This window comes from Tenrec ecaudatus, chromosome 2, assembly GCF_050624435.1.
Source record: "Tenrec ecaudatus isolate mTenEca1 chromosome 2, mTenEca1.hap1, whole genome shotgun sequence".
NCBI classification, from domain to species: Eukaryota; Metazoa; Chordata; class Mammalia; order Afrosoricida; family Tenrecidae; genus Tenrec; species Tenrec ecaudatus.
In genome coordinates this window covers 157,860,965-157,886,941 of record NC_134531.1, presented here as the reverse complement: position 1 = coordinate 157,886,941, position 25,977 = coordinate 157,860,965, and the positions used below count along the sequence as shown (strand labels likewise).

Below are 25,977 nucleotides of genomic sequence, written 5' to 3'. Positions count from 1 at the left end.
TGGGGACAACACTAGAGACACAGTGGGAATTTTGCCTGCTATGAGTGCACCATGCCGAAGCCAGCTTCTAGGGGCATGCAGCAGAGCAGCGGGGGAAGTAGAGCAATGAAGTCCCCAGGGATAGAGGCAGTGCCAGGGCATGGCACCCCATCAGACTTGCCTGGAAAGCACCTGTGAAGGAAAACAAACAGACCCTGAACTATTCATACGTTTATGTGTGTGTGTGTGTGCATGTGTGTATGTGCGTTGTTGTTGTTGTAGCTATTGTTTTACTTTCTGTTGGTGCTTTGTGGTACTCAGTCTTGTGATGGTACATAGCATGTCTACCTGGAAGGGATAGGCGGAATAAACAAGCCAGAAGAGAAAACAACGGGACGACAGTTCCGGGGGCACATGGGGGTAGGGGTGGTGGGGGAAAGGAAGAGGGTGTTAACAAGCCCAGGGACAAAGGAATAACAACTGATCCAAAATCAGTCTGAAGGAGGGTGTGGGAGGTCTGGCAGGTATGGATCAAGGACAATGTAACCGAGAGGAATTCCTAAAATCCAAATGAAGGCAGAACATGATAGTGGCACAAGAGGAAGGTACAAAGAAACAGAGGAAAGAACTCAGAGGTAAAGGGTAGTCATAGAGATTTAAATACAGACATATAAATATGTAAATATATTTATATACGATGAGGGGGGAATAGATCTATGTACATATATTTATGGGTTTAGCATTAAAGAAACAGATGGACAGTGGGCCCCTGCTCAAGTACTCCCTCAACACAAGAAAACATTGTTCTAACAATTCGGCAGTCTGAGATGCTCACCTGCGTGGCACAATCGCTGAAGACAATGGGTGCACAGGCAAATGTGGTGAAGAAAGCTGATGGTGCCCAGCTACCATAAGATATAGCACCTGACGTCTTAAAGACCTGAAGATAAACAAGCAGCCATCTAGCTGAGAGACACCAAACCCCACATCAAAGAAACATACCAGCCTGTCCTGACTAGATCACTGAGGACAAAGTGGGTGCATAAGCAAAAGTTGCGAACAAAGCTGATGGTGCCTGACTATCAAATGATATAGCATCAGGGGTCTTAAAGGCTTGAAGGCAATCAGGTGGCCATCTAACTAAGAAACAACAAAGCCCACAAGGAAGAAGCACGTCAGCCTTCCCCGACGCGAATGCTGAAGACAAAGCAGGTGCATGGGCAAGTGCGGTGAAGAAAGCTGATGGTGCCCAGTTGTCAAGATATATAGAATCTGGTATCCCATAGGTTGGAAGATAAACAAGGGGCCATCTAACTGCAAAATAACAAAGCCCACATGGAAAACGGACACTAGCCTGTGAGATGACAAGGCATCAAAGACAAAAAAAAAATCATAGCATTGTGAATGAAGGGGAGTGCAGAGTGGGGACCCAGGGCCCATCTAGGGGAAATTTGACATCCCCTTGCAGAAGGGCTGTGGGGAGGTGACGAACCAGTCAGAATGTAGTGTAGCAACGATGAAACACACAATTTTCCTCTAGTTCTTGAATACTTCCTCCCTTTCACTATCATGATCCCAATTCTACCTTACATAACTGGCTGGACTGGGAGACATACACTGGCATGGATAGGAACTGGAAATACGGGGAATCCAGGACAGATGAGGCCCTCAGGAACAGTGGTGAGAGTGGCGGAGGGAGGGTGAGAGAGAAAGGGGAAACAGATGACAAGGTCTACATGTAACCTCCTCCCTGGAGGATGGACAGCGGAGAACTGGGTAAGGAAGACATCGGATGGTGTAAGATATGATAAAATAATAATTATTTCCTCCCCCCACCAACTACCATGATCCAAATTCTACCTTGCAGGACTGAATAGAGCAGAGGATGTACACTGGTGCAGATAGGAGCTGGAGGCACAGGGAATCCAGGGTGGACGATACCTTCAGAACCAGGGGGTGAGGGGTGATACTGGGAGAGTAGAGGGTGAGTGGTTTGGAAAGGGAGAACTGATTACAAGGACCTACATGTGACCTCCTCCCTGGGGGACGGACAACAGAGAAGGGGGTGAAGGGAGACGCTGGATAGGGCAAGATATGACAAAATAATAATCTATAAATTATCAAGGGCACATGAGGGGGGGGGAGCGGGGAGGGAGGGGGAAAAAAAGAGGACCTGATGCAAAGGGCTTAAGTGGAGAGCAAATGCTTTGAAAATGATTAGGGCAAATAATGTACTGATGTGCTTTATACAATTGATGTATGTATATGTATGGATTGTGGTAAGAGTTGTATGAGCCCCTAATAAAATTAAAATATATATTAAAAATAATTATTTATAAATTATCAAGGGTTTGGGGTGAGGGAGAGCGGAGAGGGAGAGAAAATGAGGAGCTGATGCCAGGGGCTCAGGTGGAGAGTGAGTGTTTTGAGAATGATGATGGCAACATATGTACGAATGTGCTGGACACAAATGATGTATGTACAGATTGTAAAAAGAGTTGTATGAGCCTCTAATAAAGCAATTAATAAAGAAATACAAAGCTTTGGGGAAAAAAAGAGTTAATGTTTCAAAGCTCAATTTTATTTACTGTTTGTTAGTCCGGGTGGACTAGAGAAACAAATCCAGGGAGACTCATATATATATATATATATATATATATATATATATATATATATATATATATATATATATATATATATATATATATATATATATATATATGAAAGAGCTTTTTATTAAAGAGTAATTGTATATTTAGAGAATGTCTTGGCCCAGTCCAGATCAAATCCCCAAGCCTGATATTAGCCCATAAGTCTGATACGAGTCCATAAATTCTCCTACAAACTCATGCAGCACATGCAGTGATGCTGAAAGCCGAAGATCACAGGCCGTCGGTGAAAAGTCTTGTGGAAGCATCTCCTTGCTGGCACAGCTCTCCATGCGCCAGGGCTCTGGCTCCATCAGCATGACTCCATGTGCCTTGTCAACAGAATGTGAAGCAGGGAGGAAGACAAGAGTTCCCAGAATCCTCAGGAGAAGGCTATGCCCACACAGAGGCATCATTGGTTATGACCTGATTGACAGGTTAGACTCCACCCCTTTGCTCAAGTTGATAGGTGATTATGTAACTGCCACACTTTTCTTATACATTCAGTCTGCTAGTACCTTCTCACGGCTCTTCTCTCAAAGCTAGGTCCTTCTCACCAACGCCACCCACAACCTCCTAGTTCAAGGCATCCTCATCTCTCTCCTGGAAATGACCTTCTACTTACAATCCCAGGGACAGGCTCCGATGGTTAAAGTTATGTGCCAACATGATTGAGCCGTATTTCTTTGTGGTTTGGCACTTATGATATAGTTTGGCAGTTATGTAATGATGTATTTGTAATCACTTCTATGATGGAAGCTGACATAGTGCAATCGTCTCCATGATGAGGTGTGCTATGGACAACCAATCAGTTGAAAGAATTTCTTTGGGGGTGTGACCTGCATCCAATATATATGGATTTTGTTTTTTTTTTACTCATTCTGGATTCTGATCCTGTATCTGGTTTGTGATCATCTGACCTCCAGTTCTTGGGACTTGAGCCAGCAGCCTGCTATATTGCCTGCTTATGTTGAGCTTTACTACCCCCCACAGACTGTGAACCAACAGCCTCACTGCCATCTTACCTGTTAACCCTGGCGTCATCAGTTTCTGTAGCTATGTGAGACAGGAGAAGCCTCACATGCCTACGGAGGTCAGATCACGGACTTGGCACTTGTCAGCCTCTACAACCATAAGAACCATTTCCTTGATCTACACCTCTCTCTTTATACACATATGTGAGCTTCACTGGTGTTGTTGCTATAGAGAACAATAGAAGACGCAGCCTGTTTTCCACGCAGGAGGGAAAGGGACTCTTTAAAATGATAAGTCGATCAGGTTACTCTTCTGTTCAGTATCTATCATTGGCTATTATCTCTTCAGAGGAAAGGAGGAAGTTCTGACAGTCTTTGGGATCCAACACTACCTGCCCTCCTACTTTCTCTGTCCACACCTCTGGATCCTCCCTCATGTCTCTGACCCCAGCTCACAGGCTCTTCCTGTAACACACCAAGCCAGTTCCTGTCTCAGGGCCTTTGCATTTCCTGCGCTCCCTCTGGGAATCATCATTCTGGACATCATCTGCACTCCCCGCGAGCAGAGCAGCGTTCATTTCTTTCATAACTTTATCCAGGAGGCTTCTTCACTTGAGATCTTCCAAAGAGCGTGTTTCAGCCAAATACTCTACAGCAGTGGTTCTCAACCTTCCTAATGCCTCGGCCCTTTCATACAGTTCCTCATGTGGTGGTGAACCCCAACCATAAAATTATTTTTGATGCTACTGCATAACTGTAATTTTGCTACTGTTATGAGTCGGGTGACCCCTGTGAAACAGTAGTTTGACCCCCAAAGGGGTGGCAACCCACAGGTTGAGAACAGCTGAATTAGTCTTAGTTCAAGTTCTGAATGTGGCATTGGTACACAGAATGGCCTTGGACCTGTTATATGACCTTCTGCCTCAGTTTTCTCACTCACAAAGTGGACTCAAGAGTGCCTACATCTTGGGCCTGTGAGGACAGTGCTTGGTCTCCAGTAAATTTTCTGAGACCATGGCTCAGAAGGCAGAGTGGTTCAGTGGTAGAGATCTCCCCTTCATGTAGGAAACTCATTGGCTTGATTTCTAAGCAATTCAACTCACGAGCAGCCAGCACCCATGTGCCAGTGGGGACTTGTGCATTGCTAAGATGTTGGGAAGCCACACTTGGAAGAAAGGCCTGGTGATTTAATGTGAGGAAACGAGCCGGTCAAAACCCTTTGGGTCACAATGACTGGGTTCCATTGCACACGGGCTTGCCGTGGTCAGGGCTCTGACTCTAGAGCGGCTGACAATTGTGACTCAAGATCAAAGCCAGACTTCAGAAATCGGGTGGACACTGTCACTGGGGACTGAGCCTGGTGTGTGGAGTCGACCCTCCTGTCCACTCCAGTATGATGGACCCCCTTCAGGTCCTTCCCCACACTGTATTCGATCCTCAGTGGCTCTTGTATAATATAAACGTGACCAGGCCACCTTCCCCCTTACATGCTTGCGGGCCTGACTGCAGGCTCCAGCTCCAAGCCTGATCAGGCCTATCAAGACCCTGCCTTCCCACTGCCCAGGTGCTCTCCCCCTCCCCCTCCCAGTGGGCTCTCTCTAACCTCCCTGGCATGGGACTCTATTACTCCCCAGTCTTTGTGCGACCTCTTGGGTGAGTGTCTACAATCCAGCTGGAGAGTGGCTTGGCACTCCCCTGTGCCTTTGTCCAGGCCAAACAGAGGAGAGGTTAGGAACTGGCGTGACTAGCTTTTACGGCATCCTTCTTGTCTTAACCTAGTTGGCCCTCCATCCTCTCGCCTTGGTGATACTTGGGTCACCACGGGGTGATGGCCCAGGTTGAGAGCCTGTAGCTGTGGTCTGGCTCCTTCAACAGCCAGGAGTTGGCTTATTGAGGCTGTTGGTTGAGATCAGCCACTTGCAGCCATAGCGCCAGCTCCACACAGGTACCCAAGGCGGCATCTGCAGAGAGGAGCTGGGGGAGAGGGAGACCCCTTCCCCAGGGGTGGGGGCCAAGTCACTCTGGAAAGAGAAGAACAGCTGCCTTGATTCCTGAGATGCCCTCCGCCCTCCTCCTCCGCCCTGCTGCCCCACAAGAACCGAGCCCTGTATCCAGTCCTAGAATGTGAGGAATGTGCCCGCGCTGGATAGGCACTGACCGCTTCCACGGAAAGGCAGGGAGGAGCTCTGCGCACCAGGCAGGGGCCCAGCATGCAAGGACTCTGGGCGGCCCCTCCCATCCTCCCTCTGCCTCCTGAGGCAGCAGGATATCAAAGGCCGCATTGTGCTCTCCGCTTGGGTCCTCCTGTGCTGGAGGAGGCGGGAGGAGGGACACCGTTGGGAGGCTGTCCCCTCCCAGCGCTACTCTGGTTGGTGTTCCCAGAGGCCTCAGCCCAGGGGACGATGGTGCACACATGGGTGGCTGCTTCTGCATCTCTAGGGAGCGGAGTCTGTCCTGGGGCCCAGGTGAGTTTGTTGCCCCCCCCCCCCCCCCCGGGCTGAAGTACTTGGTCCAGAGAAGGATCAGGGGCTCTCTGGGTTGGGGAGCTGCTTCTTCCCCCTGGGAGGGATGGCTGTGTTTTCTGGCTGCCCCGCCTGGCCTCCCCAGTTAGGTACTTTCGTCCTGGCTCTGAAGAAAGTGGGAAACAGCTACTTGTGCTGAAGAAAGACTGGCCGCTCACTCTGCTGGGGAGCAAGCGTTGCTCTGGGGCGCCACTCCCTGGGTGTGGCTTCCTTTCTTCCCAGGATTCCCCAGGACAGGAAGAACCGTGGCTTCCTCTTTGGTCTATGGGTGGGCTTGTGTGGCCTCAGTCACTTCACCCTGTTTTCATCAGCGCGCCCATCTCCGCTTCCCGCTTGTTACCAGAGTTTGGGGAGGTGGCGGAGGGAGAGATACGGCTTGCAGACAGTAAAGTTGCCAAGCCATCTGAGATGACCACAGGGTGGCTGGCCACACGGCTTTGTCTGGGCCTGGGGGCCTGGGGGCCTTCCAGGGACACAGGACTTCCAGTGCTGAACCCCGGAAAGTCCCATAGACCTAATTAGAACGGCCCTCCTGTGGGAGTTTGTTCAGATAAGTAGTGCTCTAGATGTTAGGCCTTGGGGAGAGGAGGTGAGACAGAGGAGCCTCACGGCAAGGAATCATCCTTAACTCTTGCCAGCAGTTATGTCTTCCTGGAGGTTGTCCCTGGTTTCTGAGAAGCGACACCCAGGAGTACCCCGAGCCAAAGGCTTTCACCCCCAGACAGTGACTTCCCCATTGCAGTCTGCTGGCCTGGGCTCCAAACTCACTGCCATCGAGTCAATGCTGACTCCCATGGGGGGGATCTACAGGAGTAGAAAGCTCAACTCTCCTTCAGAGTTGCTGGTGGTTTCGAACTGTGGACCATAGGGATCGCAGGACAATGTTTAACCACTATGCCACCAGGGCTCCGGGTTCAACAATATAGAAGGCACCCAAACCTCCGCTTCCCTCTAGGCAATTCTCACTCATGACAAAGTCCACGTGCTGTAGCTCAGAACTGCCCTGGGAGGTCATGGCTGGTTTTCAAGGCTGAGACCTTTTAGAAACAGATCACCAGCCCTTTCTTCTGAGGCTCCTATGGGTGCGTTTGAGCTTCCACTGTTTTTCAGTTACTAGTTGAACACTTTTGTGTTTTGTGATAGCAAATCCTAAACAAATGCGCTCTACTTCCCTTGCTTTAGCCCCAGCCCAGGCACTGAGAACAAGAAGCAATCCCCAACCAAGCCCACGCCTGGCCCCAAATCTACCAGCAGGCAAACCCCAAACAATGCTCTTAGCACAAGCATGACCTTCAGCTATGAATCGTTTTCCTTCTCTAGATTTCTGGCCTTTATAAATTCTACCCCGAGGCCCGTGTCACTGTTCTTTGGGGACAGATGTGGCAGTGAGGAATGGGAGACACATAGGATCACTGGTCTGGAAGACAGGGCCTGGGCTTGAGGCCTGACTCAGTTTACTTCGGGTAGGCATGTATCATCATGGTGGCCCATCACCTGTCATCGGAAGATGAGGTATCCGGATTCGTTCTTGGCTCTCTGGCTTGCTGTGAGCAATTTTCTTAACTTCTCTGTGTTACATTTTCTGTATCTGTATGTTTTGTTTTTTTTAAACTGATTATGGCGGTTACCTGTATAAACTCTAATGAGTACAGGCACCAACCTGCCATCTGGCTTTGGGCATCATCCAGAATTGGTTTGAGCTGGGTGCTAGAGAAGGTAGGCAAAGCAGCTAGTCGGTAGACTCTAAGGGGTTTTTGCTGTCTTGTATGCTGTTGGATTCCAGGGATCAGAATAGAGTGTCAACAGTGATAAATTATTTCTAGGCTGTTGCAGAACTGTAGAATAATGACCTACTTATTCTTGGGCCCACCCCTCTTCTTGTTCAATATCCCCTCCCTCCCCCAGCTTATACCATATAATGTGCCCCAATCTTATACCCCTGTCCTTCCCCTGATCCCTGAATAATCACTCCTGGTCTCATGTAAAAAATGAAAGAAAGAGGAGTAAGATGTTTCTGATGGAGCTGCACGACCTTGTGAATAATATGGCATTGGGTTTTGTGTTAGTCTGGGTTGAATAGAGAAACAAATTCCATAGACACGCATATGTGTATAAGAAAGAGCTTTATATACAAGAGCAATTTAGTATTGAGAAAACATCCCAGCCCAGTCCAGATCAAGCCCATATGTCTGAAATTAGTCCATATGTCCAATGCCAATCTATCAATTCTTCTTCAGACTCATGCAACACATGCAAAGATGTCAAATGCAGGAAGATCACTGGCCAGCCGGTGGATCCAGTGGTGGTAGATGCATCTCAGCACTGGCGTGGGTCTCTCCAGCTCCCAAGCTCTAGTGTAGCTCCATGTGTCTTGTCATCAGACAAGAATACGACGCAGAGAGTATGTGTGTATCTGGCCTCCAGTGAGCTGTTAATCTCTGAGGTGCCTCCAAATGAGGTCATCAAGCTGTGACCTGATTGACAGGCTAGACTCCACCCCTTCTCCACTTGACTCCAGGTTATGTAACTACCGCAGGTTTCTAGGTGCTTTCTTGAGACTGTTGGGACTTTCCTTTCCTGGGTTAAATAAAAATTCTAAGACAGTTATAAAAATATATAATAATTATGCCTTTTTGGGTGCGAGTGTTGCTGGAGGGATTAAGCCCACCTGGGAGTCCAGTACACAGTTCCTAAAACAGATGCTAGTGCCTGGTACTGCTTCTCTCTGACTCTAGCAGAGCACGTTCTCCCTGAGCCTCTGCTCGCTCATCTCTGCCCCGGGCGGTGTCTTAGGGAGCTCTACTCCTGCTCCAGGCCTCAGCTCCATGCAGAGCAGCAGTGCTTCAGAGCTGTAGTTCTCAACATGCCAGCCGACATTTCGCAGGAAGCATCCTCTGGGTTCTCATGGCGCTGTCATGAAATGACCCTATTCCCGCACTTTCAGTTTCCGCCATTGGAGTCACTTTTGAAAAAGACCTAAACTAGCATTTAATTCTGCCGAGGCTCCTCAAGGCCCCCCTGCTCCCACGCTGTTCTCCATGCTTGCCTGCCTTGTCCTAGAGAGTCAGTATGGTAGTGGGGCTCTGGGCCTCTTGATCTGAGCGTCCCCGCTCTAGGTTCCCAGTTTGTCCCAGGAGATTGGAGGAAAGTGTGAGACACATCCTGGAGCAACTTAATAGCATGTGCGGCCTTGGCACGTGTCTGGCGTTCTATGAGCCTCGGCAATCCTCTTGGGGTCCCTACCACGTGGGGTGGTTGGGAAGACTAAATGAGATCATTGATCTCTTGGATTTGTCAGAGCCGGGCATCAGAAATTGTGGACTGCTTGTACTGTTAGTGAACATGGACCGTCTCCACATCCTTTCTCCTAATTCCTGACTCCAGTCGAGTAGCAGACTGTGCTAATGTTTCTCTGGCCCCTTTTGCTGTGTTTGTGTGGGTGCCAATGCTCAGTGAGGAGCAAGTCGTGAGTCTGCAGGGCTGAAGGAGGCAGCAAGGGAAAGGCCCCTGCTTGCACTGAACGCTGGAAATCTGTCCAACTGGTGTGTCACGAGGTGACACAGCTATCAATGTTGGCTCTGCACCTCCCATCCTCGCCAATGGCCCTGCAGACACCACCTGCTCCCCACGATGCTACTCAGGGGCTCGCATAGCGCCCCGGGTTTCACATGGCGGAAAGTTGGGCTTTGGGTCAACTGCCATCATCTGTCACTTAGACCCTTTGAGAGTCTTCTCTGCGGTTGAATAAACGGCAGGCGCTCGCTTCGACCCTTTCAAGGAGAAATTGGACAGACTTCACCCTTCAACACACGTGGGAGGGAAACGCCGGTCTGCATCAGTCACCGGTGTTTGTCACTTTCAACATTTCGGAGAAGTACAAACAGAATAGCAAGTGATCAAGAGGGACTGGAGATAGCAATGATAATGCCAATGCTCCCTGCGTAAGCATTAAAAGCTAGGTGAGGCTCGTCAAGCCCAGTATCATACCTCATTGAATAACAGATTTTCCAGGTTCTTGGCCTTTTTACTTCAGACATTCAATTTCTTATTTTAAAATAAACTATTATCAGTAGATACAACTAAAGTCCCTTGGGACTCTCTTCCTCTCCCGCGCCAGAGTTAAGCGCATGTATGAGCTCAGTGGTTTGGTGTCTGCATTACACATTCATAGACCCATAGTCAGGGCCAAGAATTGTTCTGCACATTTTCAAACTTCAGCAAAATGAGGACACGTGGTCATGTTACCAAACCCAAACCAAATTCACGTCCCCGGAGTCACTGATGACGCCGAGTGGTTCCAAAGCTGTAACTGTTTCTGGGAGTAGAAAGTCCAGTCTTTCTCCCTTGTAGCTACTGGTGGTTTTGAACTGCCAACCATGTGGATCGCAGGCCAATGCATAACCACTACACCAGAGCCCCACCTCATAACATTACACAACTTTCCCTTTCCCCGCTCTCATCATTATGATTCATGTAGATCCGTCCGCATCTACCTTGACAGGTACAGCCGTCGTGCTAACTGGGTGTCTGTTCCGCAAGGAGACTGTGGATCTACCCCAGCTTGTCATGCTAGAAGAGTAAAAAGTGTGTGAGTGAGGCAAAAAGTCTGAAGGACAAATGTCTGCTTAGGAGACCTGCTGGTGTAGAGGGCTACACGTTCTGCTGAGTTCCATGTGGTCGGCAGTTAGAAACCTTCAGCAGCTCCAAGCGAGAAAGACTGGGCTTTCTACTCCCGCAAAGGGGTACAGTCTTGGAAACCCACGAGTCAGCCTTGACTCGATGGCAGCGAATTTGGAGCTTGGTTGTCAATCTGATTCCATATAGATAGGTCTTACAAGAGCATGATGCTCATCTTAGTCAGCTAGTGCTACCGCAAGTGGGTCACGTTCACAAACAAAAACGTATTACCTTACAGTTGAGGAGGACAGAAGCTTAAATCCAGGGTGCCAGCATGTGGGATACAGAAAGGTTTTCCCAGGTTGTCCCCCACAATATATGCCGAACCTAGGATACTGCTTGCAACACACGGTAGCACATTCAAGGTCAGCTGCTTAGAGGTTTTCTCCCTGAGGGCATCAGCCAGGTAGGGCAATGGGGCTCTATTGTCTGTCCCACCAGAGGTAGGGCCCACTCCCTGCTGATAAGGATAGTGGATTGTTTCCCTGAAGGAGAGCCCAGAGACAAGGTCAAGCCAACTCAAGGACAACCACAGTTAGGCTGCCTTCTTGAATCTAGGATCTGCCCGTCTTGTCACATGTGCACCCTAGTCCCTCCCCTTCTTATGACGTGTACACGCCTAGCTCATCCTCTTCCTGTCACACGTATGCTTATTGGGCAGCCCCTTCCTGTTATGGAGGTGGTTACCTGTAATCAGGGGGGCTTGCATTCCCCTAAGTGAAATACAAGCCTTAATTAGAAATTCACTTGCTCTCTCTCCTCCCACCTCCACGTGGACCCACCAAGAGGGGCTGAGGTGGGCATGCTACCATGAATGTGCCTGACTCCCTTATTTTACTTTCTCGCCTATCCCTCCTATGCTCTATGGCCTCACTATACTCCTTATATATTATCCTCGTAAATTGTGCCTCCGAACCCCGTGGGATGTCAGAGGCAGGCCTACTTTGACAGCATCCCAAGGGCCTGGCTTTTTGTTGGCTCTGGAGGAAGGTCTTTGTCTCTGGTCTCCTTTACCTTGGGAGTAGATGGAGAGTTGAGTTCTTCCTGGCTTTAGTGTACCAGGACTGGTGCAGGTCTGAATATTCGGGTGTAAACAGAGGAGTGGAATTACTATATAAGTGTTTATGTCCATATAAGCTCAGCTTATCCTCCAAACTTGCAGCCCATGGGAGTTCTGGTTGCTCCACAAGCAGCGTGGTTCTATACACCGTTTTCATTGTAACCAGACTGTCAGCGATGCACTCTGTGGTTTGATTTTCATTTCTGTGACAGGGCTGGGAAAAGGTTCAACTAGTTATCGGCCGTTTGGATCATGTCTTGGTCAAAATCTCTTCTAGCCTTTGCTTATTTTCCTAGTGGGTTGAGGACCATGTGTTAAAGAGCTTTGTTCTGGAGCCCTGGTGTTGCAGTGACTACGCACTGGGCTGCTAACGACGAGGCCAGCTGTTCAAACCCACTGACTGCTCTGAGGGAGAAAGAGGCCTTTCTACTCCTGGAAAGAGTTACAGTCTCTAAAAGGCGTAGGGGCATTCTAGCCTGTCCGATCGTCACCGTAACTCAGCATTGACTGGAGGACGGGGACTTTGGTTTTCGTTGTTATTCTGGATTTGAGTCCTCTGATGAGTGTACATATTTTTTGGGGTAAGGTGACTTTTGGTTTTGGCAGAAGTACAGCATGAGCCTGTTCAACTCTAGCTCATTACCGGCAGCTTTCAAGCTAAGCTACTTAGCTTTCAGCATCAAACACCCAACGAGATTTACTAGATGCAAAACCGGGAACAGATTGACCCTCCTGTTGCCCATTCAAGCTGAAATCCATACCCTCACCCACGAATGTGCCAACCGCTTCAGCTCTGAAGAAGGGGAGCTCTTTTGCTTGGTTCCCACAGTCCTTGGGCACCAGTACAGAGTGGAGACGGGGTCTTGGAGATAGTAGGAGGTTGAGGTGACTCGGCTTCACCATCGATCAGCAGTGAGCAAGCCTGCCCCATTCCTGAAGCATCAGTAGGAGCACATGGCCCGAATGCAAAACCTGCTGGCTGCTCGACTCAGACCCTCCTCAATTTCACACGGGAAGAATCGGGGAACAGCGTCTAGCGGTAGCGCTGATTGAATTGAGATTCTCAATCTTTATTTAGGACTAAAATTAAAACCAAACTCCCTGTCATCGAGTAGATGCTGATTCATATGGACCCTATAGGACCGAGTACAACTACACCCGTGGGGCTTTAAGACTGCACATCTTTATGAGAGCAGAAAGCGTTGACTTTTCCTGCAGAGTGGTTGGTGGCTTCAAACTGCTGACCTGGTTAGCAGCCCACTGTGCCTCCAGTGCTCCCATTCATGACCCTGTAATGCTTATAATAATAAACACTTTACCATGTGACATAGGCTTAAGCACTTGACTAGTAGGTGAAAGGAGCCTCTGCTTTGACAGGCTAAAGCCTTGAACACCCTATTTGGCAGTTCTATGCTAAGTGAGTCACAATCAAGGTGATGGAAACTAACAGCAATCGTGGAGTCCTGGGTGGTTAAGTCATTAAAGGCTGCTGTGATAGGTAGGTTTATTGTGCCAACCCGGCCAATGAACACATGTGGGATTAATTGGAGGGCAGAGAGATAAATGGCTCTGGAGCCTCACCTTTCTTGTCTCTTGCTCTTTGGTAACTGAACCAGTGTGCGGCTGCCTTAGCTGGTTCTCTGCCTCAATTTGAAAACTAACACTACCTTTGGGACACCGAACCCGTGGATTGTGTCCCTGTAGTTTGAGGTTCCTTCAAGACCTGCTTTGCCACGCTGCTGCTGTCTACATCGCTTGAGTTGGGGACTGTCGGACCCTGTCATCTGGCTGACTGCTGGTGACCTGCCTTGCTATTTACTGCCTGTGGCCAGATTTCCTGAATTGCTCTTCAGAGGACTCAGCTGTCTGCTTCCTTAACTTGCACCCAGTGGCCCTCGTGACTCGAAGGACTGTCAGTGTATTAACTATTTCATGGAAGTGAGTTGCACTGAGCCATTTACACTGTTCTATAGACTAATTAGCTGTTGATTTCTTAAGTTTGAATCTATCTATCTATCAAATCATAAGTGTCCTGGTTTTGTTTCGCTAGAGAACCCTGTCTAACACAGCTGCTAACTAAAGGTTAGCAATTTGAGTCCACCCAAAAGCAGCACCAAAGAAAGGCGAGCTATGTCTAGAAACTTGACTGCTGGGAATACCATAGAGCACGTTTCAAACCCAACACATGCGGGGTCTCCGGAAGTCAGAATGGACTCACCAGCCAGTGTTTAATTTTCTCAGCAAGAACCGGAGAAAGAGATGTTGCAGTTGGAAAGCACGAGTGCCATTCCACACTGAGCACTTTCAGTGCATTAAGCTATGGGTCTCAGTTTCCCTCGGGGAGGGGAATCTGGTGTTTTACAAGATGGGCACACCCGGGACAGATTGAGATAGCGCATGGCAGTTCCTTAGTTACAGTGCAGTACTCAGTCATCCAAAGTCAATGGGGATAACAATTACAACTCTTCCACGTCACCAGCCTCAGAGAACAATTGTCACTTGACTACAACTCTCAGGCCTTGCGTATCAATGGCTTTGGTCTTTCTCTCAGATGACTGTTCCTTTTTCTCTTCTCCAGGCAAAGACACTCCTTCTAAGGACACGGCTGCATCAAGCGAGTTTATATCCTCACCAGAATGCAAGGAAAAATGCTTCCTGTCACAGAAGATGACTCCAGGTACCTAGATCCCAAGACAAGTTCTGACTTATTTATTCCTTTCACATAGACTATTGCAGAAACATGTTTTATCTTTCTCACCTGAGAAATCCCCCTTGCGCCCCCTTTAGTGACTCTCACCAGGTCTGTCTTTGTAGGTGTGACTTTGACTATGCCACCGGCTTGCTTGCAAATCCTCTGAGGTTCTCCATTATCTTCGGTGGCCCTCCATGGTCCTTATCTGTGAAGCTTTCTCATGACAAGATCTATGGAAACCTTCTCAAGACAGCACTCAAGGCCATTCACAATCTGGTCTATGTTAGGAGCTCCATAGGCTTCTAATTTGTTTTATTGGTGAAAGTATCTCGTATGTTGACTTGTAAGGTGCAGGAGAGCAAAGGTGGTTTTGAAAAAAGAATTATGTATTCTAAATCATACCTAAAGGAGTTATTTGCATATAGTTGACACCCAGAGACTGTTTGATAAATAAATACATAAGTAGCCGAATGAATATGTGGAGATCACATTTGGATTCTTTGTAGTACCTGTTAGGGCACCTTAAACAAGTGGGCTTCAAAAGTTTGCATTAACTTTCAGTTCCATTTCCCATGACTCTTTGCAGTCCCCTTGTATATAATAGATGATAGATAAATATTTGTCCTGTAAATGGGTATGTAGGTGAATGGGTGGCACTGTTTGGTGATGTTGGCTAAGCAAAATGACATTTGTCTTCATCATTGATGAGTTTTTCAGTAACAGAAAAGATTTTTAATGTAATAGGGGGAGGGAGGGGGTGCGAGCTTCTTCTCAAAACACAAGGGGCCCCTTCAGAGACCTCAATGAAGCCAGGGAGACTGAGATTTCAGAGGAGGCTCCACCTGAGCCAAACCCAGTGCCAGAGGCTGAGGACAGACCCGCGGAAGACTTGTTTCTGTTGTGCCGAAGCTGGCACCACTTCCTGAAAGCCGTGCACCTTGTCATGTGCTAAGTGACCTTCCCAGGGTCTCCTGTTCCTCACATGCTCACCTCCAGGGGGCGGTGCCCAAGTCCCATTCATTGTCTTCAGAGGACATCTAGAGGACCTCAATTCATGGCAGCTCCATGCACAAAGCAACAAAATGTTGCCTGGTCCTGAGTCAGCCCTGTAGCGTATTTCCATCCCAAGGCTGATTGGACGATGTTCCACCGTGATCCACAGGGCAATCGTGGACTGGCTTTGGGAAGTAGATTGCCAGGTCTTTCTTCCTAGTGCACCGCTGTCTGAAAGCTCTGCTAAAGTTGTTTTGTGTCACAGCGACGCACAAGCTTGTTCAGGGTCACAGTGACCCACCACACTGTAGCTGCATTGACTACAACTTGAACCTACATTTTCCTGTATGGAAGCTGGGCAGTGTGTGTGTGTGTGTGTGTGTGTGTGTGTGTGTGTGTGTGTGTGAGAGAGAGAGAGAGAGAGAGAGAGAGAGAGAGAGAGGAGAGATCAGATACAGCAACATTATTGCAGAACCAGATTTCAAAAGGATTAGAATGTGACCCAATACACCTCACAGGACAGTGAGGAACTCAGAAATCCTGACTCATGACGACCCTATAGAACTGCCCCTGTGGGTTTCTGAGACTGTAACTCTTTATGGGAGTAGAAAACCCCATCTTTCTCCCTGGGAGTAACTGCAGACCACGTGGATAGCATAACCCAACGTGCCACCAGGGCTCCTGGACAGTGGGCTTTGATCTGATTTATTTGGCACCGCCTACCTGCCTAACCCGACCCCAGCCTCAGGTGGCGCAGAGGGCCCTGCCATGTTGGCCAGCTACCCAGGGGCCCTGTTCTGAGCATATGGAGATCTCAAAAGTAGTTTATTTAAATCCAGAGTTTGGGGATTCCCTGTAAATTAATTCACATGGAAGTGACTATCACTCTGCAGGGACAATTCCAAGACTGATTGCAGAGAGGAGTATGGATCCGGCTTTGCCTTAGTGGTTACACTTTGGGATGTGAACCGCAAGGTCAGCAGTTCAAAATTACCAGTGGCTCCACAGGAGAAAGACGAGACTTTGTACTCCCGTAAATGGTTCCAGTCTTGGAAAACCACAGGGACGATTCTACCCTGTCCTGCAGGGTCATGGTCTCTCTGAGACAGCATCGACTCGGTGGCAGCGAGTGTGGTTTGGTTTTTGGAAGGCTGAAGGCACTGGGCAAAGAGATCACAGCCTGTCAATGCTGAGGTTAAACCAGGTGTGGCCAGACGAGGGCAGTAGAGAGCACCAAGTGCTCCTGTACTGCAGAGAGGGGAGGGCGAGGATGGCAAGCACGATGCGTAATATGTGCATCGAACATTCAAATTCTATCGGGCACTGAGGGAAAAAAGCTACATGTGCATAATCTCATTTAACAACGTTTTTAGAACCCCCGAGGGAGGGACCCTCTAATTGTCACTCTGTTAATGAGAAGTTTAATGAGCTCCGAGCCCACCTCTTCTGGGCTTCCTCTTTGCTGAGCGCCATCTAGATCTCCGCGTGCAGGGAATAACATGGGGTGGTGGCAGCGGCTGCAGATAGCACGTAGGCCAGGGAGAGGCTGCATGGACAGTCTCCCCTAGAAGTTCACGTCAACGCCAGGCCGGCCAGGTGCTGGGAAGAGCGGCTGGTCTGTAGCTATGGCATGCTCAGAATATCTCCGTTGAAAACTGGAGCCCAGGCCTGCATTGCAGACCCGGTGGGCGTGACAGGGCTGCCTCTGATGTGTCTCAGAGTCGGTAAAGGCCCTGGCAAGTGAGAGGTAGAGAGAGACATCTACAATGATCTAGCCCACCACCGTCTCTGTTTACTGTGTTTGATAATCACAGATGCGGCTGCTATGGCACATGGTGGAATTCTGCCCTTGGGGACAGCGCTGTCCACAGGTGCCCCACCCTCCAGGTGCTCCATCATGCTGCCTCAGTCCCCTGGTCAAGTTTCTGCATGTGATTACTTGCTTCTTGTTTCTCTCTGCCAAGTGGAAGGAGAGCTTCATGAGAATTGGGGCCAAGGCTGCGGCTGCCCTGCTGCCCTCGCTGCCACCAACACAGCTTGACCCTGTGGGGCCTCAGCCAGTCCTTGTGACGGAGGATAGAACCCGCTACCCCGGTGGGAAGACAGCAATCGGAGAACACATATTTGCACATGTATGATGCAGCCAGCTGGCAGGCTGCGCATCTGGTATCTAGATGTACTCCTTAGCGGGGTGCACTAGCAGTCCTTCCTAGCTTGCACTCGTCACCCCAGGAGAAGCCGTGTCCTGGCTTACGCTGTATCTGCCGAGCACGCGAAGAAGAGAGCCCACGCGTGGCGGAAATGGCCAATGGGCAGCTCGGAACCTTCTCACGCTTCCGTTGCGTTTGTGTTTCTTCTCTCCGTGGAGGACAATTTAAAGGGCCCTCGGGCCATCCTGAGGACTGTCAGACTGACTCGACGGCAGGGGGTGGTTGAGTAAGGACAGCACAAAAGTAGAGCTAGATCCCAAGCTTATTTGTTCTACCATCCCCCTTCTGAAGAAAAAAAATTACTCAGTGCCCTCTGGCACTGGCCTTGGACTTGGAATTATTTTTCTCCCTATAGCCCGTAATCCAGAGTAAAGTACAGGTATTGCTTCTGCACTGCCTCCTGCAGCATTTCAGCACGCGCCAGGCGTACAACGCTATCCACTTCGGGAAGCACTGAGGTGGAGATTAGGTAAACACATGCGGGAATCATTGAGAACCTGTCGAAACTGTGCCTCCCTTGGCTTGCATCTCTAGCTGGGTCCTTCTCCCTCTGCTCTCTTTCAGACCTGACGCTCTCTTTCTGTGTGAAGAGCCGTTCCAGAAGGTGTGTAAATGGCCCTTTGCAGGAAGCTGCCAGGAGGAGGCTCTGGGCCCTGGAGAACGAGGACCAGGAGGTGCGCGCACTCTTTAAGGTGAGCTTGCAGAGCAGAGAACACAAGCGAGCGGTGAGGACAGGGCTTTGCGTGTGCCTGCTGCAGGGGTCCCAGCACCTAGGACAGAGCCTGGAATGGAACACGCCCCCAGGAAGCATCTGACCGGCCAGCTGAGCGAATGGATGGGTCTATGCGCATTCCCTTTGTTCGCCGCTGTCCAGTCTCTGGCAGCTCATAGCGGCCCTATGCAACTTGCCTGGTGCTGTGCCGTCCTCATGGTTGTTGCTAGGGTTGAGCTCAAGGTTGCAGGCACTACACCAGTCCATCTTGCCGAGGGCCTTCCTCTTTTTCACAGCCCTCCACTTTGCCAAGCGTGGGATCTTTCTCCAGGGACTTTTCTCTCCTGGCAACATGTCCCAAGTACATGAGACGGAGCTGATAGTCACTGCTCTGGAAACTCTTAATCTAACCTCTCATCCCCTATAACTGGGATCAGTGTTTTCCAAGGATGTGGGTCCTCTGACCCCTGGTGTGGCAACTGGTCTCCAGCTCTGATCTTACCAAATTGGGGCTGTCTTTCTTTGCATCCTTCTGTCCCCTTTGTCCTCAAGGGTTCTCTTAGGACAGGGCTACAGGGTTGGGTCTCTGATGGTTGGGACCCGGTCTCAAGGATGTTTGTATCATGGCTGGTGGCAGCAACTCCAGAGGGTTCGGCAAACAGCAGAGAAAGATTTTGGGGGAAATTCAAGTCAAAGCGTAATCTGGGATCGCGTTTTCAAGTATTGAAAAGAGAAGCTGCAGGCTGTCCCTTGTTCTGCTGTCAACTGGCACCGCCGTTCTGGAGGACAGCTAGCTGTCTGCATCTGGGCAGTGAAAAGAGGTGTGTGTGCGTGTGTGTGTGTGCATGTCCTCCCCAGTTACTGCCCAGGGGACTTCTTCCTGTGCATCTTTCTGTCCTATTCATCCTCCGGGGCTCTCCCTCTCTCAGGGCAGAGTTCCTGGGGGTGAATCTCTGATGTTTTTTCCTCTTGTGCATTTTGAATTACCATCAAGCAGCCAGGCTGTGTACAAAGATGTAGCATCAGGATGCCTGTTGCAGTGCTGTTTAACCAAACCCAACCTGCTTCCCCGCCAGTCCATTCCAACTCCCAGTGTGGCCTGATATAGGGCTTTGGAGGCGGCAGATCTTTATGAGAGCAGACAGCCTCGTCTTCAAGCTGGGGACAGCTGGTGGGTTTGGAACAACTTTGAAGTTAGCAACCCCATGCTTGTCTGACAGCGCCATCAGGGTCCTCTTAGAGATGCTTAAAAACGCCAACAATCCAAATGTCAAACTGAAGAGCAACAATAGACTACATTATGTTCAGGCAACAATGTAAACTACTTATGACATGGGAAATGGCTTGTACCATGCTCCTTAATGACAAAAGAATACTATTACATGAATTAAGAAGCATGATTCTACTTATATAAAATCGTTCCAAAGGAACTCATGTCCAAGGGAAAAAAAGTTTTGGGGTTCTTCCACATGCAAGGGTTAAATATTGATGAGTTTAAAGAAGGGGTTATAAGAGATTTTTATTTTGGGTGCTTTGGTTTTTGTTTGCCAGTTTTATAAAAATACAAGCATGCATGGACTCAACATCTAATTCATTTTAATGGTGGCTTCTATGATTCATCCCCTTCACATCCTTTAAAAAAATTAAATTGCAAAAATGGCAGCATTCTCTGCAAGGAAATGCAGGGGTGGTGTGGGGGGACCCATATCTGACCTCTGGCTACACAAGGGAGGAGGAGGCTCCAGCTTCTTTTCTGAGCAAGCGTGATTCCCCTGATGCAGAGGCCAGACTTGCCCCCGCCCTTCCTCCTCCTTCACCCTATGCAGGCACCAAGTATCTCTCTAGGGCACCCGGCCTCTCTGCTGGCCCCTTGCAGTGGTCCCCCAGAACTTGGAGACAATACTTGGGTGAGAGAGTTTATTAGGGGGCTAAGGGGAACTTGAAGGGAACAGTTCTTTTGTGGACAGCTATTCTTCTCTGCTGTGCTGCAGGCATGGCTCTCTGCCTCCCACGTGCTTCACCACAGGGCCCTCCCTCTCTACTTCCGGGGGCCAGGAAGCCCGTTTGTGGCCCGGCCGGTGTCTTAGGGAGGCAGAGGCTCTGCCTCCGGGTCTTGGCATCACAGCCTCTGTTGTCTCAGCCAAATCACGCAGGGATCTCACATGTACTCAGCTTGTGACTTTTCTTTCTTGAGGGTTTTGGGACTCCTTGTCCTCCTTTTGAGATGGCTCATTCTTATACTCGACCAGTCTGTGAGTTAGTGTCCCCTGCACCTTATTCACATCCCGATGGACCAGTGGACAGCTGGGCGTCTCAAAGACATGGTTGGAAGAGTCCTATTTAACACTTTCACCTCCCTGCCCTTGGCTACACCCAGCGTTCTTGCCATCGCTGCTGTCGTTCTGTGGAGCAGTAGGTATTCGGAGCATACAGTGGGGTACAAAGAGCGGCTCTAGTCTTTTCTCATGGCTGCATGGTTTCACAATACCCAGGAAGTTCGCAGGGGTGTTCCCAAGGGTGCATGCAGGTGTGATATAAATATCATCAGGGCCACAATCGATAAGCTCATGCAGCATGTGGCCCCTGTGAGAGCTTGTGAGCAGGTTGCTCTGTCTTGCCAGCACGATTCATGCCTCCTTTCCCATAGGACCTTTCAGCCAGGTTGGTGAGCATCCAGTCCCAGAAGTCCCAGTTCCTCGTCACCTTCAAGACCATGGAAGAAATCTGGAAGTTCTCCACGTACCTGAAACTAGGTATGGCCTGGAGCAGCCCCAGGGAGAAGCTGCCACCACCACCCAGATCAGCCAATGGGTGCAGCTTGACGTTAGGACCTGAGCCGGCTCTTATAACATGAATGGGCTATTTTAGAAATATCCCCTCACTGCCACCCCGCCCCCACAACTAAATCTACAGCAACTGTTCCCTGCTGTTGTAAAAGGCCAATGGACGAACTTGTCTTCAGAGAGATGCTTTTTTTATTAGTTAACCCACCAATTAACCAACATTCACTATTAGTCATCTACTAAATTCAAAGCACAGAGATAGGTGCGAATTTGACAGTTTAAAAAGAAAGAAAGAGCAACTCATTTTGAGTAAGACAAACGTTGTTGATTTGTTGCTAGCTTTGGCTCCTGGCCGATGCTGTTGTACTTCATGGGGTTTTCTTTCTTTCTGTTCTTTTGGTCATTTTATTGGGGTTCATACAACTCTTATCACAATCCATACATACATCAATTGCGTAAAGCACACTTATACATTCGTTGCCCTCGTCATTCTCAAAATTCGCTTTTCCTCGGCTGATGTTATACAAGTAGATTTCCAGGTCTGCCTTTCTAGTCAGTCTTAGCCTGGAAGCTCTGCAGAAAGCTGTTATGTCCATATCATAGCCATTTGGATCACCCAGGGATGCCTAAAGAGAAGCACAATTTCTATCCAATAATGTATACTTGTAGATGCTTGAAATACTGTAAATAAAATAATATGACATGTACACGATTTTCAGTCTCACAAAAGGGAACATTTATTGGGGTGAGGAGGAGTGTCAGACGGGTGTCTTTGTGGGTCAGAGAGAAGTGCTCCACACACAGGGGGTGCTCTCAGGGCTTCTGGTGTTGAACATGAGAGCTCGAGAGCTTCCAGGGGGGTGTGCAGAAACCCTCAGACACAATATTATGAACTTAGATCTTGCTGTCTTAGAGGTATTAGCAAAAGGGGAATTGTATTTGGTCATTTCACTATGCAATTATAAAGACCCATATTATGTTGAAAATGGTGATTATCATTTAAAAATGATTTGTGTTTCCCAACAGATGCTAAGAAACAGCCATAAACCTCTAGCCCTTTTCCAGCACCCTCCCACCCTATCTTCTTCCAGTTCTAGTTCATTGGGGTAGGACTGGGAATTGAGGTCTGGAAGGGAATCTGCTCCCTGCTGTGTTCCTCTAATGCCAGAAACCATATTGTTCAAGACTTGTGTTGACTTGACTTCTTAGGCTACGTGTCCACCTGCCTAGAGCATCTCCTCTTTGACCACAAGCACTGGCTCAACTGCAGGCTGGTGGAGGATACAGAGATCCACATCTCAGTAGATGATAAACACCTGGAGACATTATACCTGGGACTCCTCGTACAGGAAGGTGAGCATGGAGCAGGGGTAGGATTGGGATCTTTTCTGGGCTTGCAAGTAGAGAGAAACAATAATTTAAGAATGGACAGGAATACGAATGAATGAACATATTATACTACTGCCCCTGACAACCCGTCCCAGCTGGGCACTGCCGTCACGTGGGCATACTGCTGTCAGCTGGGCACTTATGGTGGCCATTCTGGGTGATTCAGGTTAGAACCACGTGGGGAATTTGCAGAGAGCAACACATGAGGCTCCCCACAGGCCAATGAGATCTTCAGGAGTGGAATCCAGGCAATCGTAGTTCTGAAACGTTGCTGAAGTAACTCTAACGAGCATCCACGATTGGGACTCCCTTTTGACAACATAAGCTACAGATTAACTGCAGAACAAAAGGGAGTATCTGGTAAAGCCTGAAGGATTGCCACATCGTGGGGGGCAGTGATGTCGGGCAACTCCTAGAGGCACCCCCTAACCTATTGGCATGTCAGGATCTGATCAAGTTTACACGTGACCCCTTAACCATGGGAGAGGGCAAGTCTGATGAGAGCATCTGATGTGCACACAGCTCTAGAACTGTTTTGTGAAAATGCTTCTCTTTAGGATCGCATTGCATGCGTTGTAGACGCGGGAAAGAACTGCATACTCTGCAGTTATCATAAAATTTCGATGGAGAAACCTTTGCCCAAATCAGCATACTTTTTTCCTTGCTGGTTCTGAGGTTGGGCATGCAGTTGCCATGACAACTTAAGTTCTGTTCAGCAGAAAGATCTCTTACCAGCTACTGGTTCTTTCTATTTTTCAAGGTTAAAGTCCCAGCCAAACCTTATCTTCATGCACTATTCAGACACTGGTGCTTATTTTAAGCGCAGCCCTTGTAAGTGGCTTTTCCCTGGGATCACACGGACCTTCTGTCATGTCCCCTGTCAGACTCCCTGTCTGGTCCTCCCGGGAAGAGAAGCCCTGGGGCTCTGAATAGAGACATTGTGCTGTGTGAGGCCCTCTGTCACTGCCTGCTACTCTGGAAAGGGCTTTTCTCTGTATCCACAGGCCACTTCTTCTGCAGAGCCACGCGCTCCGTGGCTCCGCTGGCTGAGAATGAAGGCGAGTATTTGACTCTTGGCAAGAACGAGCTGATCTCTGTGAAGATCACTGAAGGAGAGGCCGAGTGGGAAGGCGTGTCCTTGGTGACGGGTCAGCGGGGCCTGGTGCCCATGGCAGCCCTGGAACCCCTGCCGCTCCCTTTCCACCAGTGAGTAACCACCCGCCTTCTGGAAGAGGGTCCCAGAGCAGCCAGGGCCTGCACAGAATGGGAACAGTCTTGCTTTCAGACAGGCACATTCCCCCGCCCCACGTGTGTCTTGTCACAGGAGAACTGCCCTCCACATGGTCGCCAAGGGCTGGGTTTTTCAGAGGCAGATCTTCAGGTCTTGCTTTGGAGGGGCCTGTAGATGGACTTGACCCTCCAGTTCTCAGCTAGCAGCTGAGCTCATTAACCATTTGCATCCCCTTGGGCATCCAACCCAGCAGTGGAGTGGGCGGTGTTAAATCTTTAAACCTTATGTAATTGGATGAAAGACATTATAGACAGGTTTACATTTCCGATGGACCTTGTACCTTGGAAGCATTTCTCATAGTCCAGACCAGAGCTTGCATCCAGATGGCTAGAGGGTTTTATGTCAAGTTCAATGCACCTGGCCCTCCTCAGACCCACCGTGCCAGGCTGAGAGCATCTCTGCTAGAACACACCACCAATACCCATATAGAGGGACAGGTAATTACCCAGGAGCCCAAAGGTCCCTGTGTGTGTGACTCTAACAGGGAATCTGGTGGCGCACAGGGACCAGAATCGTATGTGACATTTGATAGCAGAGCCAGCAACCCCCCTCCTTGCTGTGCCGAATGTCTCTGGTTCACGGAGCCAGGCACGAGCCGAGTTCTCAACAAACTCTTGCCATCCCTCAGGAGGGTGAGAACAATATTTCCACCGCCAGCATTCATCGGCGCGCCTCTTTTACTGATTGTTCTGAATTTTTGAAATCTGTGTTTGCGAACCCCACATTTCCCTCGACAGATGGTTCCTGAAGAATTATCCCGGAAACTGTGCCCTTTCCAAGAACAGGAATTGGACAAGCTCCTATCAGATCGGTATGTCTGACTTGGCAACGGTGGTATTAGGGAGATCAAGTGGTCCTGCCTCCTATTGATCTGTGAGTGGTTGTTATGCACCACACAACAAAAGGCCACGAGGTCCCGTGCCATCCTTACCATTGAGTTATATGTTTGAGCCCATTACGGTAGCCACTGTGTCAGTCCATTTCATTCAGACTCTGCCTCTTTTTTCTTTTGAGAGTTTTGCGTTCAGTTGGCATAAACTTCTGTCCCTCCTCTACTACTGTTGGGATTTAGAGAAGCCAGTTCTTGGCCAGTGTGAGTCAGGACAGTGCGTTTGGTTTGGTTTGGTGCATACACACGTCTTTCCTGGCCTGTGGTCTCCACCCAGGACTAGAGATATAAGTGGCCCCAGGGGCCGGCAGAGGCAGCTTATAGTGGGGTGGGTGGGGAGTAGGGGGTGCATGGAAGATGTGAGGATGGCAGAGACAGTAGGGGATTAAAGATATTAGGTGGAAAAATAATCCCTCCGCTGTCCAATTTAAAGGTTTTGCGAGCCAAATGTGGCCTGTAGACGGCCTGGTTTTCCAAGCTTCTCTAACCTTTTTTAGAGTTCTGTGCAATTAACCTTGAATTTAGGAAAAATAAACATGTACAGCACATAGTGTGTACTCAGGAAACTTTAGTTGAATTAGTGAAAGAAACACCTCCTGCACATATAGCTTTTTATGCATAGGTTTCTGTGTATATATTTTTGCATACATACGCACATGCATGCATTTTAGATGACATTTTTCTTTCTGTGTAAGTGTGTGTGGCATGTGTACATGTATGTTTAGACAAGGATCCCCGATGGCTCATCCCCGATGGTTAAGTGCTTGTTCTTGGCTTCTCACCGAAAGGTTGGCAGTTCCAATCCAGTGGCTACTGTGGCAAAAGCCCAGGTGGGGTAGGGGTCACACCTTGGGCTGCTAACTCCAAAGCCACAAGCTGCTCTGAAGGAGCAAGATGAGGTCTTCTATCCCCATAAAGGGTGACAGTCTCAGAAAGCCAGTTCTCCCCTGTCCCATAGGGTTGCTATGAGTCAGCATTGACCTGATAGCAGGGAGTGAGTTTTTGAGAGCTGCTGGTGGAGAAAGAAGAGACAGTCTGCTTCTGGGAAGATTCCAGTCTTGCAAATCCTCTGGGGCAGCTCTGCTCTGTCTTATAGGGTCATTATGAGTCAGGATCTTCTAGAAACCAATGCATGTATGGATATAGATATATGAGGTG

At 49.0% G+C, this 25,977-nt stretch overlaps 1 protein-coding gene across 1 annotated transcript in view; it reads left to right on the top strand.

The window, feature by feature from the left end:
* The first annotated feature begins 5,862 nt into the window (after nt 1-5,862).
* SH3TC2 (SH3 domain and tetratricopeptide repeats 2) overlaps nt 5,863-25,977 on the top strand; it is a 65,350-nt gene continuing 45,235 nt past the window's right edge. The window contains exons 1-7 of the mRNA XM_075541791.1: nt 5,863-6,066; nt 14,439-14,537; nt 18,320-18,447; nt 21,115-21,220; nt 22,460-22,603; nt 23,644-23,845; nt 24,668-24,741. Coding sequence (XP_075397906.1) covers nt 6,015-6,066; nt 14,439-14,537; nt 18,320-18,447; nt 21,115-21,220; nt 22,460-22,603; nt 23,644-23,845; nt 24,668-24,741 — 805 coding nt within the window. The 5' untranslated portion in view covers nt 5,863-6,014. The remainder of the gene's footprint in view (nt 6,067-14,438; nt 14,538-18,319; nt 18,448-21,114; nt 21,221-22,459; nt 22,604-23,643; nt 23,846-24,667; nt 24,742-25,977) is intronic.